This window comes from Colius striatus, chromosome 6 (genome assembly GCF_028858725.1).
Source record: "Colius striatus isolate bColStr4 chromosome 6, bColStr4.1.hap1, whole genome shotgun sequence".
Taxonomy (NCBI): domain Eukaryota; kingdom Metazoa; phylum Chordata; class Aves; order Coliiformes; family Coliidae; genus Colius; species Colius striatus.
The window spans coordinates 199,335-216,871 of NC_084764.1; the positions used below are offsets into that span (position 1 = coordinate 199,335).

Below are 17,537 nucleotides of genomic sequence, written 5' to 3' on the forward strand. Positions count from 1 at the left end.
TTTGTTCCTTCTTGTGTCATGATTGTCTGTTGCAAACTGAATGGTGCTGAGAAATTTGTTATCACAGTGAATTGGTGGCTGAGAAACAAGTTATGGGATTTTACAGTAATTTGAGGTGTACTTAGTGGAGGGGAAGGAAGCTGTACTGCTTAACATGTTATTCCTGCCATCTGAGGAAACTAAACTCAATCCCAACAGTGTGTTGTGGTGCTGCAGTGACGCCATTTTTATACTGAAACTGGCAACTTTGCAGGCAATCAAAGGAGATTTTACAAATGCTGTCTCACTCTCCTTCCCTTGACAGAAAGCAGCATTACATGGTTTGGGATTAACTCTAGGAGTTTTGTGTAGGTATCAAAACATGACTTCTAGTACTAAGAGACTGCAGAATCGTAATAATTAAAGACCTCTTATAGGAGAAGGAAAAAAAACCCATGTGAACTAGGTTATTGAAGTAGCTGTTTGCGGTGGAGTTGTGTTTAAATAAATAAGCCTCCTGTCTGTCCTTGGAAGCAGCCTTGCTAGCTACAGCAGCATATTCAGTACCTCTGTTGATAGCAGGGTTCCAGTCTAGTTCCAATCTGCTCTAGCAGTACTGGATTCTCACCCCTTCAAAGTGATATCTATTTCAAGAGCAATAAAAGCAATGTTTCAGGGCTGAGTGTCAAGGTGTAACTGAACAGAAAGTTTTCCTCTTGCTCCTCACTTACCACTGAGTCTCTGTTTTGGTGGCAGGATGATGATTTCTTTGCCACATTGAGGGAACTTGAAGCAACACTGAGAACGAGAAGTCAGTCTCTGGAGATGATGTGCGAGGGGAAGATTCAACACAACAGCTACTATCAAGAGTGCTTATTTTATTTACATAGTTACAGCACTAATCTGGCCATAATAAGTTTTTACATGAGGCATGACTGCATGAGAGAAGCACTGCTTCACTTGTTGAATAAGGTGAGAAATATAGTCACCTAGATGGAAATTTGAGAAGCAGTGAGGAGGTCTTCAAGGCCAGTCTAAGCTGGTGATGAGCATCGTGGTTTCCAGTTCTCCCTTGGGAAAAGAGGGCTTAAGAGTGTCTGGAGAAAACAGTTCTGTTGATGCTAAATTACAATTAAACCTAGAAATTATTCCAGCAAGATTCTCAGTAATTCATTAAGGGTGCTTCTTAGGAGACGTGGAGAGTGCTTGAGAGCTGATAAGTGTGGGGGGGTTGTTTGTTTTCTTTTTTAGGTTTCTGTGCTTGTATTTGATTTAGTGATTATTTTTTTATTATCATTTGAGATCATTCTTACTGAGAGTGTACAACTTGAAACACCCAATGCCATTATCTTCAGTGTGCTTATGAGCTTTGTTAATGGAAGATGACGTTGTCTTATCAACTGTGCTTTCTCATTGTATCATCAGTCATTCTAAGCTCAAATACTCCCCTGTGTATAGTTTCCTTTTTAAATGTGTCCTTTATATCAGCTTAAATTTGCTGTTAAAGAAAAGTTGCGTATTTTTGCAGTGTTGATGAATTCATTCCACTGGTTAAGTGACAGACTTTGGAAATGCTCCAGACACACAGTTTGATGTGGAGGTTTGGGATGAGGAGACCGGTAGTGATCATGTGAACTGGGAAGGAGTGCCTTGGGGCTGTAAGGTGCTAGGCCTCTGATGGAACATTTTGCAGGTGGTTGTTTGGAAACATTCTCTGTGTATGGACTTTGCAGTTTGTATCTTACTCTGAGATTAAAAAAAACCTGCATGTCATGTCTTTAAAGCGTTGATGCAGGCCTCGTTGTCACACGGCTTCTTTCCACGGTGACGTGAACGTGTGAGGCAGCCCTTGCAGGACCAGAGTCAGAAAGTCAAGGGCAGTAAAATATCCCCCTCAGTTCACTACTTCAGAGGTTTCATCTGAATTACTGTGCCCAGTTTTGGGTTCTCTAGTACAAAACAAACATTGTAAAAATGGAAGGTTACTGAATTAGCTTCAGTTCTGAAGCACATGATGTTTGAGGAGAATGATAGAGCTATTTTATTTCAGCTTGAAGAGGAGAAGGGAAAAGGAGATCTACGTGCTGTTTTCAGCTACCAAGTGGGTGGTTATAGGGAAGAGGAGTGCCAGGCTTATCTCATGTGTGCACAGTAAAAGGTTAAGAGACAGGAGTCACAATTTGGAGCAAGGGAAATCTAACTGGATATAAGGAGAAGCTGTTTCTTTTCAGTGAGATTATTTAGACCTGGGATCTAGGCCCCAGCATTGTTTTTGAATCGCTTGACTGTGATGCTCAAAGCTAAACTGGACAGGCCCAGAGAAATGTGGCTTACTTTGGACGCTGTTCTTTGAGTGGGGATTTGCACCAAATGATTGCTGGACATCCCTTCCAACCTAAATTATGTATTCATTTTATGACCTCTGTCACTTAATACTCCTTTATGTTGTATAAGCAAAATCAAGAAGTCCCAGTGGCTTTGCTTCAAGCTGTCTTCCTGTGGCTTGTGTAGGAATCCCCATCAGAAGTGTTCATTGAAGGGATCTTCATTCCAAGTTATGAAAGTGGAAAGCTGCATATGTTGGAGAACTTGCTGGAAACCATTGATCCAGGGTTGGAAAGCTGGGGAGTCTATTTGATTGCAGCTTGCAAATACTTGCAGAGAAAGAACTACTACCATATTCTGTATGAGCTGCAGCAGTTTATGAAGGTAAGATGGGGGTCAGTGCCATCTCATTCGGTGAAGGGCTGAATACTGTCAGACAGTTATTTACTTCAGTGTAAATCTGCATGATGGATAAGTATATTTTTGCTGCTTTCCAATCCTGAAAAAACAGGCAGGAAGGCCTGAGCCTGACTAAAGCTGACCTGATATGCATTTGTCATGGATCTGGTGCATTGCAGTAGCTTAGAGAAAAGTTTTAGAGAAAACAGAGCTTTGCTTGCTTTGTGTGAGCACTCTGGTACCAAACAGTAGTTAATGAAGGTGGTGCACTTTGGTCCATCGTAGTGTTCAGTGTTCTTTTTCTAGGATCATGTTCGTGCTGCCATGACCTGCATTAGATTTTTCACTCACGGAGCAAAATCTTACACCGAACTGGGAGGCAAACAGACATGGCTTCTAAAGATCAAGGACCATCTCAAAGTCTATCTGCAGGAGGTCTCAAGAAGTTCAGGAAGGAAAAAAATGGCATTGACTTTTCGGAAGAAAATGTCGGCTACAGATGTGTCAAGGTATGTGTAAAGAGGAAGCTGAGTTACAGGACAGGGGAAAGCCAGGCTATTGTCTCTTTTAATTCCAGCAGTTGTGTTTAATTTGTCTTTAGCAAACACATGCTAGCTGTGCCTGACCCAAACTTGGCTTTTGTGTAGTTGCAAGCATAGGATTCCTGTTACCTTTTCCCTCAAGAACCCTGCCCATGAGATGAGCAATTGTTTCTACTAAAACAATCAGTTTGTCATCTACCTTCCTTTAATGTGAAAAATCAAGCAGAATTCCTACATTGCCTAGACGGCTATACATCAGTCCACAAGATTTTTTGCTTTTACTCTTCCTCTCCACAAAGCAAACCAGATAGGTGGTGCTTAGCTGCCTACTGAGCTTAACTCACAGCATTCAAGTGTGTATAAATTATAGGTACCAGATGTAACTTAATGGCTGTGTTCAAAAGTTGTATAAATTTAGCCAGATCTCTCTTGTATTTGGGCTTTCATATCTTTGTTTTCTTAGGGGCTTTTTTTCTTCCCTTTTTTTGGGCTAGAGTCTAACCTAAGGAGTATGGGGTGAGTGTGTGTGATGAGGCAGAAAAAAAAGGGAGCGTATATTCATTTGGGATCCAGATTTTCTGGCTCAGTCCTTTAAAATAATGTGAACAAATATTCACCTTCAGCTTGTGATGCCTCTTCAGTGCACAGATTTGAAAAGTATCTCCTTGGCTACACAAAAGACAAATGCAAAAAGTAACTAATTAATGTTTGGAAATAGGTTTTATTTTGAAATGTGTTCAAGAAATCAACAAGTTCCCACAAATATCAATTTCCAAATTTGTAAATTATTTGAAACTTACACTTCTTCTGTTTAAAAATGAAGTCAGATTTTTTTCCTTTATCTAGGCACATCAGTACAGTTGATCTGCAGATGGAAGTAACAAAGTTCCTGCATCGATGTGAGAGCTCAGGAACCTCTCAAATGACAGGTTCCTCCTTGCCCACTCTCTTTGGAAACAATAACATGAAAATGGATGTTGCTTGCAAGGTACCTATTGCTATTTCAGACACAACTAACACGAACACATCAGCAATACTAACTTGATACGCAGGTTGAAGCATTTGATAGTTGGAGCAGCCTCTTGTATCTTTCATGGGCAGGTTACTTGTGCATGTGTGCAACCTACTGTTTATGGAAAAATTATGGTTTTCCTCCAGGTAGCAGGGAACAGCACATCAGAACTCTTAAGGTCTTCTCCTACGAGTTCGTTCAGACTTTCAGAGGCAGAAGATCCCAAACAGACAGCAACGTGCCTTTTGACTATAGGTTCTGTTGTGCTTTCAAGAAAGGCAAATGCTGATATTTTTCTAGCCCTTCTTCACTTTGACTCAGTGCCATCTGTAACTGGCCCAATGTGAACATGTCCAATGTGCACTGAAAACAAATCAGCCTGTTCTAGGACCCATCTGGAACCCTCCATTTGCTCTACTTGTTGGGGTAGTGCTGGTTTCTTTTTCTGGTCTCTAGGCAAAATCTGGAAATGCATTATTATTGAACTGCATGTAATGAGAAAAGAGTGTGCATCCCCAAACTTGTCTGTGCTTGTCTTTTCAGGTCATGCTGGAAGGCAAAAACATTGAGGAAGGGTTTGGAATTGCGTTTAGAGTCCTTCAGGTATGGAAAAACTTGACATGACAAGCACTATTATTGCAGAATTAACTCCTGCAAGCAGCAATGGTTTAAGCAAAAGGCTTTTTTTTAGAAAGAAATGTCCTTTAATCCCCAAGATGAAAAACCTTTTTGAACTAGTGACTGTTCTCATGTCTGAAGTGGCCACGTATTTGTTGGAAGCTTGGTAAGAAAATTAAGGTGCTGCTTCAGTAGGACACTTCCAAACTAGTCGGGTTTTACAGAGGAGTTAAGTACAGCTTTTCCTTCACTGTGCACTTTGTTCACTCTAGCAAACCACAGTCACAGGTGTGAGTAGCTGACTTGGTAGCTCTCTGCAGTTTATGATAGCCAAAGGCACAGAAAATAACGAAGGCCAGGGAGCTACTATTCTCCTGTCTGAGAGTACAAAGCTGACTGAAAACTGAAAACTCTCTCTGGGAAGCTCTGCTTCCTCATATCTGGCTAGAAGTTGAGGTGCTTATCACCTCAAAAGGATTATAGAAAGGATTATAGAAAACCTTGAAGCCAGCCCTGAGCAGTAGTGACCAGAAAAATCAGAGGGCTCCAAAAGGAGCTTTGAGTTTTGGAGCATGGTGTGATATTTTGTCCCTAGGAGATACTGTCTCAGTTGTTCAGACTCCCTTTGTGAGAACCTGCTGAGAACATTTAATGTGTTGCTCTGACGTTCCTACTGTGACCAGGACTTCCAGCTGGAGGCTACAGAAGTGTACAGCAGAGTGGCCAAGCAGCTGGTGAAGCTGCAGAAGTACAGTGAGATCCGACGGCTCCTCAAGTGTGTCAATGAGTCTGGAGTTGCAGCAAAAAATGACGGGGATAACATTATCCTAAACTGTCTGAATGAGTTCAAGAACATTCCTGCTGAGGTAATTCTGTCCTACATTGTGTCCCTTTGGAAATAAAACGGGTACATTCAATAGAGGCTGTAGGGAAACCTTCCTGTGGTGCTGAGGAGCCGTAGCATACTCCTACCCAGCACTTCCCAAATGATGCCTCACAGGATCCTGACAAAATGCTCCTGATTGAGGTGGGAGATGTTCCCTTAGGTGAGGCTCCCTTGGTTAACACAGAGGATGTGTGGAGGCAGAAACCTCCTGTCTCCACAGGAAACAATTTTAGGATTCCTTTTGCCTACCACAGTGTGTTTTCCTTGGCAGTATAGGAAGGAGATGCCCTCTATGAAGTTTTACTGATCAGACTAGGGGATGCCGTCCACCCCTTGGGTCAGGACTCCTTCAGAGGTGCAGAGAACCTACAAATTCCTTTCATGCAATGCAGACCTCATTCATGGGAGCCTCTTAGGCTCACAGCATTCCCTGGGGATACTCCTGAGACGTGGCAGGCAGAAGCCTTTGTGTATTCCACATCAGCAGCTCTCGTGGTTGGGATCTAGCTGTGACCTCAGCAGTCCTTCCTCTCTGCAGGGGTCTGGTGCCTAATGGGGTAAAGGTTTGCAAACTGTTGTCATTCTAAATGTGTTTTCCTTCTTTGGATACAGGATCTCGATAATCTGATTCAGGATATGGACAGTGATGAAAACAAGGTAAGTAAAAGTAGAGGAACTCCTTTAGCAAGAGCTAAACAGTGGGCTCTTTATTCTGCATTTATGTAAGGTCTGTTACTGAAAGATGTGAGCTGCTCTAGAGTCAACAACGGAAGAAAATGGCTGGTTTAGACTGTTTGCCATGAGGATGTGGTAAATTAATGCACGAGAAGACTAAGGGGGGATGTCTCTAACACTTTCAAGTACTGAAAAGGTGTTTGTCAAGAGGATGGGGCAGCGCTTTTTTCTGTAGTGTCCAGTGACTGGACAAGGGGTGGTGGACACAGACAGTTCCAGTTACACAGGAGGAAAAACTTTAAGGAAGAGGGAGAAGGAGCCCTGGCCCAGGCTGCCCAGGGAGGGTGTGGAGGCTCCTTCTTGGGAGGTTTCCAAACATGCCTGGGCACGTTCCTGTGTGACCTGATCTAGGTGGGACCTGCTTTGGCAGGGGTGTGGGCTTGGATGATCTCTAGAGGTCCACTATTCTATGATAGGATCCCTGAAGGTAATTTCATGGCGATACAGTGAAGGAGTTCCCACAAGAGGCAAACTTAGTAAAACACAGCTGCGTGTCCATCTCTGACACGGGGATGTGCTCCGTGCAGTGCTCTGCTTCGGGAGGTGCGGGTGCTGCGGCGGTGCTGACCAGCCGCATTTCAGGGGCAGGTGTATGTGCTGTGCCACGTGCTGTGGGTGCTGCCCTGGCTTGTGCGGGTGCTGCAGCAGTGCTGCGTGGGTGCTGTGGGTGCTGCGGCAGTGCTGACACAGCTGCATTTCAGGTGCAGGCGTACGTGCTGTGCAGCAAGCTGCGCTCCGCATACCTGGTGTCGGTGCGGCAGGAGAGGGGCCGCGCGCTGCAGCTAGTGCAGCACGTGCGGCAGCTGGCCGACAGCGCCGGCGACCACGTGGTCAAGGCCATCTGCGCGCAGTGGCTCGCGGGCCACCAGCCCAGGGCCAGGCCGCGGCTGCCACCGGGCGCCAGTGAGTAGCTGCCTGTTGCCGGTGGGGAGGCTCTGGCACGGCTGACAGGCGCCCGGGGCCGGCAGCCTGTGCACGAAGTGGACATCCCTCAGCTGACGCTGGCGGCAAAGAGATGCTGTGAACGTGCCTCTGGTGAAGGGAAGGGAACTAAATTACAAGTGCCAGTCCTGTGCTTTGACAAACAGTCGCTACCTCAGGGTGGTTCTTGGGTATCTTTCTGATGGGGGGGTGGGGGGAAGGGAGCAGTTTCAAACTGAAGAAGCAAGAACTTAATGTATGGAAGAGGACACTTCTGTTGCTGGCTCAGGGTTTGGTGGGAGGGGTGTTGATCAATTTCTTTGAAAGGCATCAAACCTAATTGTATTATTTTATTTTTAACCCAGAAAATGTATACAGAGAGGACAGAAAAATCTCATCAGCTTAGTGTAGCCTGGAGTATACAACCTGTTCTGATGATGAGTCTCCTGTAATTGGAGAAATCTTTTTCTTACAAAGACTGAAATTCAGAGATTTTTTTAAAGCCTCTATACAAACTACTGCTGCTCTTTTTCTCTCCCCTCTAGTACAACGTGCCCAGTTTCTTTAGTTCATTGAAAACGTAGGAACTGATTCTTCATGGCAGGTTTCTACTGCTCAGTCACCCTGTCTGATGGGTGCCACACATGTGGCACCTGAGCCCTTACGGGATGGATGAAGTGGTAAAGGGCACATCCTGTAAGGGAAGTACAAAGGGAAAAGAATCCTTTAAGTCACATACCTCTCTCCATGCTGTGGCAATACCCAATACGTCCTTGAGATGCAGCTTTATCACTAAGCCATCTCCAGTAAACTTCCAAAGCTTTTCAGTAGGTATTGCAGAAAACATTCAGGGAGCCAAGCTATGGTAAAATTCAACAAGCAGTCTGTGTTCCTGTCACACAGGCATTTACTTGTTACTTATCAGAATAATCTGCCCCTGCCACGTATAACAGAACACCAGGCTGATTCTTTATTAACTGGACGTACTGTATAGACTATACTGACAGGCTTTGCTCTCTGAGTGTTAGGCTAACTCGGTTTTGTGGAAAACCAGGAATCTTTGTGTAGTGGCTGTGTTCAGAGATGCTGAAAAAGGGCAGCTGCTTCCCTGCAACTGTGACTGAGGCATGGGAAATTGGCAGAATGGCAGACAGTGGCAGGGCCTTCAAAACACAAGCTAGAACAAAAGACAGTACTCCAGGCGAGTTTGTGTTTGCTGTTTACATGTGTTTCTGCACAAGTGGGAAAACTGGTTTGCTTCTTTTGTTAAAAAGTTGTTTACTTCAGAAGAAACAATAGGTTTTCTTAAGTGTAATAGAACTATAAATAGTTTCAGTACATATAATTGAGACTGTCAAGCAAGAGTTTTGCACTATCCCCCAGCTCACCGTAGTGATAGAATAGAGTTCCATGGTGCTGGACAGGACCCGGTCCACTTCCTGTAGTGCTTCATAAGCAGTGCCCCAATGACACAAACACCTCCTGGGAGGTGATCCCCTCACTAGGGCAGGGCTGGAAGTGTCTCGGAGAGAAGCTGTCAAAAACAACCATGTTTAGCTTTCAGAATCTCCTGACCACAGATTTGCATTATCTCATCAGTGAGCAGTGCTAATGAAAGCTGCTTTATTTTCTTGGCCAGACTGACCTGGCTTTCCCCTAGATGACAGCCATTAGGCTAATCCTAAACTGTGACACTATTCATGTTCTCGGTCACTTCCACCTCTGATTATGGGGAGGACGTTTGTTTGTGGGTGTCCTGATCTGCATTGCTGCAATACCTCCTGTTCTGCTCGAGTTCCTCAAGCTGTACAGAGCACAGGGAATGCATTTTGCCACACAGACCAGTCAGTTCTGTACCTGCCTTTCTTCCTGACCTCTTTGCACTGTACCCAATGCACTTTATGTAGTCTTTGCTGTAATTTGATGTTTCTTAACCTAGAATCATAGGGATCTTTCTCTTACCAGCATAACTGGAATTTTGATCCTGACTAACTGCCTTGTGTCACGAATAGTGCAATTACCAAGGGGCTTTGAGTTTCTGAGCATCAAAAAGGGATTGAGTACTGCCAGTTAAAAAGAACTTCTCTATTAATGACCAAAGTTTGTTTACAATGAAAAAAGAATAAAGTATTACGACTGTTGATGTATCCTCTGTTTGCTTCTTATCTCGGCATAGCCCAGCATCTCTTCCTAGATCTGTATTTGGCTTTTAGCTATGCTTAGGAGAGTAGCTGGAAGGGGAAGAAGGGTTCCGTTGTGCAAAATCTCTCACTGCTACAATGTCATCGACATCTAGATCAGTTGAGATCTCACAACTTTAGAAGTCCTCCCAGTAGCTAGGTGGATAGCTCAGCCTCACACATGGACTCTCACAAACCAGTAATCGTCTTGAAGGAGCTTTGCGAGTTAATCTAACTCTCTCTTACAAGCCTCCCTTTGAGACAGCTAAATGAGCTTTAGTTCCCTCACTTTACAGATCAGCCTAGAAGGAGGTATAAATGACTTGCCCAAGGTCAAAAAAGAGTGGCTGAGTGTCTATGGAAATATGTAGTTCCATGTGTTATGTAAGTCTGCAATCAGACTTCTGTGAGGGCAAAGTATTTCAGCCTAAAGACACTTCCTGCTTTTTCAAAAAGTGGTTTCTGTTGCTCCTGGAAGCAATTTTCAAGATGAGAGAGTCACAGAGAAAGCAAGCAAACCAAGCCTGCAGTGCTGGGCAGCATTCTACTGTAAGACTGTAGTTGTGAACTTGGCTTCATATTCAAATGAAGCATAAAGAGGGAGGAAAAAAAGGCAAAGTGACAGGCACAAACACACAAGGTCTTGAAAATATTACCCAAATGGAGTTCCTGAGTTTAGTAAAGCAGGTGCAGGTAACAGCAACACCAAGTAAACTGATTCAGCATTCCCAAAGGAAGATACAGTTTCCTCTTGGAAAATGGCTTTATTTGGTACTGCTCAGAGGTAGCACAGGACTGATCTGCATAGATAGCATCCAGGGAGAATGAATCAATCATGAAACTAAGCAGTTGGTCCCAGTGGTGTGTTCATATGCAAGTCCAAACACTTCCATACTTGCATTTCAGAAGAAGAAGTGAATCTTATGAGCTGTGGCACTTGTTTTCTAACTGCTTAACTCTTTCTAACGAGACTGCTAACGTGGATTGACCCAGCTGCCTTGTGGAAGTTGCAAGCTATGCAGTACTGCAGGGCCAGGCTGGAGCTGCTGGCCAGACAAACGTAAGGTTCTCTGTGCAAGTCTTAATTTCCTGGCCCTGTATTTGACTTCATCATAGCAACATAGTCCCAACCTCTGCTTCAGCTATTTATCTGCAAGTAGTCTGCTGTCATTTAAAGCTATGGTGTCAGCTGAAGCTTAAGGTAGTTGAGCTGTTCTGTATTCATTCTGCTCTTGTCTGGGCTCTGCAGCCATTTAAAGTGCAGTGGGGGCTTTACTGTGACAACTTTTACCCTGTCTTTGCTCAGTGCTTCGCAGGAGAGATGTTTATTTTTTTCAGTGATAACTTGCCTATGCACAGTTGTGTCACTCGCACCTTTTAACCTCCCAGCCACCTGCACTGAGTCCTGGGCTCTCAAAAGCTGCACCCACCCTCAGTAAACTTACTGCAGTCAGTGGGAAGCTGCAGCCAAGAACCTTCTGGGGCTGGAGTACTGCTTCTTACAGGAAATAGAGAGAAAAGTTACTGATTCCACTTAACCTTGCAGGTCAGCACCTGTTTCTGTGTGCTTGAGAGCATTCGTATTGCGAGTCATTGCCAGAAAATCTAGTATCTTACAGTACTTTCACCCTGCAAGTCAAATAGTAGGAACTGAAAATAACCTCAACTACCATACATTGAGTTGTACCTTTTTACTGTTACTGTTAGAAAAGAAAACTTTAAAGGTAGTTCTTACTTCATAACCTAACCCTAAGACTGTAACCTTCATTGCTATTCTACAGCCAGAGAACAACAGCCTCTGGCTGCTGTGTGAGATACCAAGCAAAGGTTGGTCCCTGTGTGGGTTCTCTAATTCTCCAGCTAGACAAGGGGAATGGGTAGCTTACAAATCTCAATCCTTAAGTGTAATATTCCAGAAATTCACATCGGACAGTGTCCATAGAGCCATCGTGAGGGCAGCTGAAGTGTCTTCATTCCTGTCTGGAGGTCTCTCAGCAGTGCTGTTCCCAAAAGTCGTCCAGGCAGACAGGTGCGACCTGTGGTGCTCAGACCCACTGGATGCCAAGGAGCTCACAGCTCACACTCCACAGCTTCTTTGCAGTCTCCTCATCCCGGCCCCTTGGTGACACATATGCTGGCTGGCAATCACTGCAACAGCAACACTTCTTACTTTTATTTTTCAAATCAAAGATCTCTATTAGCACACTGAGGTGTCTGTGTTGAACTAAGGGAGCTGCCATTAGCTTAACTGCCACACCAACTGAAGAAGAGCGGGAGGCTATCCAGCAAATGAGCAAGGGCTGGTGCTAAGCCACCTTGTGAAAGTTTTCTCTCAGCTGGCGAGGCTTGAGTCTCTCCAAAGGGCACCAAGAACTGGCAAGCAAATCAAGTCCTCTCTGTTGTCTTAAGTGTTTCAGAAACCTGTATATGCTCTACTATTTACTTTTCAGTGTACATTCCCGTAAGTACCACTAAAAAGGGCTATAAATGCTAACTAAGCTTCTTCAGGAGCCTCTTTTCTACCAAACACTGCAAAAAAAAGCCACTCGGCCTTTCATTCTAAACTATTTATCCCGTCTTCTTCATCCCATCATCCTGTAGTAACCATGCATGGTTATCTCCTTTTCCATTATGCTCTGAACTGGGGCTCCTTTCCTCCTCAGCTCCTACCATCAGACAGCACTCTGTCTGGGGCAGAGATTGGGTGTTCTCACCTGACAATGTTAGATGCTGCAATAACGTGGGTGAGAGAACAAACTGCATTTCCTCAAATCTGTACCCAGCCTTAGTGTTTTTAGACCTCCAAGTGCACAGTCTCTGATATTCCTTCCTGACATGACTCTCATTGACTTCACCTATCTTGCTGTGGCACGCAAATTCTCTTATTAGTCTGTACTTGTGCTTTATATTCTCTTGCCTGGAAAGTGAAAAGGATTTTCAGGTAGTCCAATCTAAATTGTGAATTACAGTTGAAACTATTCATTTCCCACCCAGTTCAAACCTCCCGAGTTTAAAATCCAATAAAGTTTTTGGTACTCCAGCACATAAACTCTCCACATCTATCCTGGACAGTCATCCAGGGAAGATCAAGACATCTATTTATACATTTGTCTGATTAAGATGGTGCAAACTCCCACGTGAAGATCAGACCAAGTCATTAGAGAGACTAATCTGATGTCGTATGACAAGAGGCTGCGTCCTGCAAAGGCTCCAATGTGTGAAGGAAAAAATGCTCAGTACTGTCACAGCGCTTTACACCCACTGGGAAGCTGACAGACACATCTGCATGAATCTGCTCAAATGGTGGTCTTCTAACCTAGGATGATAATTGAGGGGAAAAGGCTTGGCTATGCAGGGCCCTGGAGTAAATCAGAGAAGTCAAGTCTTTCTTGGGCTTTATTTCTCTCTCTTTTTTTGTTCTCTTCCTTTTCATTACTATTATATACTTTAGTATTGCTATCTTTTATTTCATTTTATTCTTATCTCAATCCATGAGGTTTGGTTTTTTTTTTCCTGATTCTCCTCCCCAACCCCCCTGGCTGGAGTTAAACCACAAGCACCAGGAGCCCTCCCATCTCCATGGGAGCACGGGCCCCTTCTGCTCCAGTGGGGTAAAACTATAGAGAACCAAAGTGATCTTCCCAGGATTGACTCAAGTGACCTCATTAACTAAACAGCTTTACTGAAAAGTAATTTGCCCAGGTCTGGGGCAGATCAGGATTAGATCTCTGAGCGTGTGACAGCCCGCTTGGAACACGAGGGTGTTCTTAGCACTGAAGCACCTGCTGTTGTGTGCAGTGTTGCACAGGTCAGAGATTTCTTCTAACACAATATCCACTGCAAAAGACCTGCAAGGGGTATTGCTCTATTATTTGTCACCTTCAGTCTTATCATCCAGCCTCTTTACCCAGTTCCTTCTTAATGAAGAATTATAGTAATTGTTATTTTCTCCAGACAACAAGGTTGCCTTCCACTGTATAGCACTCCATCTGCTTGTACCCACCTGAAATACTGTCCTGTCACAGAGTCTAACTCCTCTGCTACTGCACAGTAGATGCTGGTCTGAGCTCCTTCCCAAGGTGTCTTCAAGAAGAACGAGAACGTCTTCCACAGCCACGACATCACCAATGAGTGTCGGACCAGCTCCGAGCGGACAGACCCAGGATGGAGAGCATTTGCTGTGACTTTAGTGCCTATGCCAAAAGAAACAGCCTGAGATAAATCTGCAGGCCTTTAAAAAAACTGCCTTAAAAAAAAAAAAAGTTGATACACTCCTCCACCGTCTGCAGATATTCAACTTAGAGGAGTCCAGGCACGGACACAGGGCAAGTAAGTGAAGTCCTCTGTAGTTAGTGCTTGCTGGAGCAACCCCTCACTTCCAAACACTGCAACCCCTACATGCTTTCTGCAGAGTTATGTGCCAGGGAGCCTGGCTGCTAAAACAGCACCAGTTTCTATCAGTCCTGATGCACTGTTTCCTAGAGAAACTGCTGCTGTTTTAGTAAAATAAATACTAGTGAAAAGAACTGAACGATATGGCTGTGACAGATGGTGTGACTTAAGAAGTCCTGTGCTTCTGTTCTACAGGCCATCAACACTTTAGGCAGCTGAGTGTGCACTAGGTTTTCTATTGGAGGCTGCAGCTGTAGTTCAGCTCCTGTTTTTTCAGCTTCCTTACCACCATTGCCTGCAAGGATGCAGCTGGTTTTTGACAAGTGGCAAAAAACCCCGAAATCTCTTGAGCTGCACCAAGATAGTGAACTGCTGTGCCCCACTGCAGTTAAGAGGTGTTTGAAAATTCTCTCGGCTCCACAGACAAGAGGTATTTTCTTGCTGCAAAGAGGCATCAGTGCCCCTTGCCTCAAACCCTTTCCTTTCTGCAGAGCCAATTCCCAGGTGTTTCTTGGCTCCCCTGTCCCCGCCACATGTTGCTCAGTAGCCCTGTCTGTGCTGGGACTTGCCTTGCAGCCGCCTGGCTAGCTCCCGTGTGAAGAGCACGTTGGCCAGCTTGCTGTGGCAGTAGGCCAGCCCACGGTTGTAGCTCTTCTCGCCCTGCAGGTCATGGAAGCGGATGCGGCCGCCGTGGTGGGCCAGGGAGGAGACATTCACGATGCGGGCTGGGGCACATTGCTTCAGCCGCTCCAGCAAGAGGAAGGTCAGCAGAAAATGGCCTGAGGGGCAGAGGAAATGTCATCCTTCCCACAAGGGGCTCCCACTGCAATGTCAAAATACTTGCACCTTGTCATTTGGAGCCCAAGGAAACGACCCTCCCTGCAGCAACGGCCCAGCTTTTATGGGCTGCTCAGTTCTGCCCCTCAGCTTCAAAAAGCTAGAGCTGTCAAACATTTCACATGACTCGGGCAGCATGTACAGATACTGAAACCACGCCCGTGATAAGCAAATGTACTGCATCTCCAAAACCTAATCCTTCCCCAAGAAGAAAGGGTGTGGAAAAGAAAATCTGAAAGCAGGATTTTCCTCTGGCATTTTGCCACAGATGCTGAGTGCAAACATGACTGCACTGGCCTTACCGAGGTGATTCACTCCCAGGTGCATCTCAAAGCCATCAGCAGTTTTGGAGTAAGGGCATAACATCACACCAGCATTATTAATGAGAATATGGAGTTCTTTCTCCTCTGCAAGAAACAACAGATATCCTTATACAGGGAAATGGGGGCCAAAGGCAGACAAGAAGTTGGCACAAGTCAGCCAAGGAAAAAACCCCATGCCTGTCCTGAGTTGCAGCCACATCACCTCAATAAGTCTTCTACCATGACCTAGCTCATGGCCTCTGCGAAGCCGTTGCTGCAAACCTCAGTACCCAACAGGGCCCAGAGATCCTTATGCCAGGGATTTGGCACGTGCCAGGCGAGCAGGCAGTGGTCTTTGCTCAAATATGCTCACAGAAAAGAAGATCTATACCTGCTAGGAATTTCTCGGAAAACTCCCGGATGGACTTTGTGTCAGCCAAGTCTAGTTTTTTCACAATGACTTGCTGGTTCCCTGTCTCAGCTCGGATTTCACTGGCTGCAGCTTCTGCCTTCACTGTGTCTCTGCAAGCAACAATCACCCTCGCACCTGCAAGGAGGCAAGAAAGCAGGAACGGAAGCTGAGTTCACTGGATGCTCAAGGCTACGACAAGCAGCCTGACTCCTCGGTGCTTACCAACAACATAGTGTTTCTTTAGGGGATTAACACCAGTCGAGAGCAGCTAGGATGGACAAAGCCTTTCCTACTATGTTGTTAGCTCTGATCCAGCCCCAAGCTGTCTTCAGATCAGGAAAATACACATTTGAAGTTCCTCTGTCCAGGTTTTCCCAGGTCAGGAGTGTGTACCACAGCACTGGTGCAACAGGGTTATATGTGCTCCTGTAATGGGAACACCAAGCCAGGAGCACGTGAAGGGACTTGGATTTCAGCCAGAGTAATTGCTAAATGTGTTGGCAACAGGTAGTTTAATCCCCTTACCGGTTACTCAAAAAGCATTTAAACCAAATTGGTTTGAAACATGAAAAACTAAAGCACACAGCCCTGGGCCTACTGGATTTTCCAGCTTCATAAAAGCAGAATCTAGGGATATCAATAACTTCTCCAGCCCTCTCAAACCAGCTGCAGTGCAGAAGCATTTCCATGTCACGAGGCACACTTCTGGAGCTCAAGCAATGAAACCAGCTGAGGAACTGGGGAGTTGCACCTCAGTGGTTAACAGCCTCTGGAGAAGCATCACTGCGGCTTGACTGGAATCACTTTGGAATCCAGTTCACTTATAAGCATAAAATACTCCTCCCTTAGACACAGAGAGGGGACTGCTGCCAGGCAGGCGCACACGCCGATGATGATGAAGGCCTGGAACTTGCCTCTTCGTGCCAGGGCCCTGGCCGTCTCCTTCCCGATGCCCGTGTTGGCTCCTGTGATTATCACCACCTTCCCCTCCAGCCTCGCTGTCGACTTACACTGGCCTCCGGCGACATACTTCCTGCAAGAGAGAGCGGCACCGGTCACGGTCTCTCTACAGGGAACCCGGAGCACCTGAGCACTGAGGGACCCAGGTTCCGACCCGCCGGCCGCGCCAACCCGGGGGCCCCGGGAGCCGCAGGCGGTGTCACCTGCACCGGTTGGTCACGATCGCCTTGGGACCGAACCCTCGGCCTATTGCCGCACGCAGCGGCCCCCGGCCCGGCCGCGCCGCTCCGCCCCCACGGCCAGTGGGGCCACGGCTCCCATTGGCGGCCGCCGCCAGCGCCGCGGCCTCGGCCAATGAGCTCCGCCGGGGCCGTGAGGCGAACGCGGGCCCCGCCCGTCTCCGGCGTCCGGGACCGACCCGCGCGGGAGCTGCGGGCGGCCGGTGGCTGATACACGGCACTGAACCGCCGCCGCCGGAGCCGAGCCGAGCCGAGCCGAGCCCCGGCAGCACCCCGGCTCCTGCTGCGGCCGCGTTACTGTTACTGAGGCGGCGCGAACGCCGCCCTCCCCCAGCGCGGGCTGTGAGAAGGAGCCCGTCGCATTCGGACTCCCGTCAGCCGGCCAGACCCGCCGCTCGCGCCCGCCTGCACCCGCGTGGGACACACCTGATGTAGGGCGCTGCCACCAGCAGCAGCACAGGCACAGAGACGGCGGCGCCCAGCGCGACCCCCCAGCAGCTCAGCATCTCTCCGGCCACACTGCAGCAGCCGCGACCTCGGCACCACCCGCCTCAGGTCAGCACCGTCCCAGCCCCAGCGCGGCGCCGCCCGCCTCAGCTCGGCACCGCCCGCCTCAGCTCAGCACCGCCCCAGCTCGGCACCGCCCGCCCCGGCTCAGCACCGCCCCAGCTCAGGGTGTCTCGGAACAATCTGACGCTCCAATTGCACTCTCCGATTAATAAACCGAGAAATATCTAAGGAGAAAGCCCAGCAACTGTCTGGAAAGAGACTCAAAACACGTTTTCATCACTGCACGCC

At 46.7% G+C, this 17,537-nt stretch overlaps 2 protein-coding genes across 7 annotated transcripts in view; one reads left to right on the forward strand and one right to left on the reverse strand.

The window, feature by feature from the left end:
- ZFYVE26 (zinc finger FYVE-type containing 26) overlaps positions 1-13,931 on the forward strand; it is a 49,185-nt gene extending 35,254 nt beyond the window's left edge. For 3 of the 6 annotated variants that reach the window (XM_061997843.1, XM_061997846.1, XM_061997844.1), the window contains exons 35-42: positions 736-951; positions 2,491-2,688; positions 3,010-3,212; positions 4,092-4,233; positions 4,801-4,860; positions 5,559-5,741; positions 6,374-6,418; positions 7,198-9,564. In XM_061997843.1, coding sequence (XP_061853827.1) covers positions 736-951; positions 2,491-2,688; positions 3,010-3,212; positions 4,092-4,233; positions 4,801-4,860; positions 5,559-5,741; positions 6,374-6,418; positions 7,198-7,407 — 1,257 coding nt within the window. In that variant the 3' untranslated portion in view covers positions 7,408-9,564. The other 3 variants (XM_061997847.1, XM_061997848.1, XM_061997849.1) reach the window with 3 other exon arrangements.
- Positions 9,775-17,332, reverse strand: RDH12 (retinol dehydrogenase 12). Its single transcript, XM_061997851.1, has 7 exons — positions 17,166-17,332; positions 16,455-16,573; positions 15,520-15,675; positions 15,129-15,233; positions 14,559-14,768; positions 13,601-13,790; positions 9,775-11,745 (listed from the first exon to the last, which is right to left on the reverse strand). Exons 1-7 carry the CDS (start codon positions 17,243-17,245, stop codon positions 11,643-11,645), a joined length of 963 nt encoding a protein of 320 aa, XP_061853835.1. The 5' UTR covers positions 17,246-17,332; the 3' UTR covers positions 9,775-11,642.
- Positions 17,333-17,537: the final 205 nt, after the last annotated feature.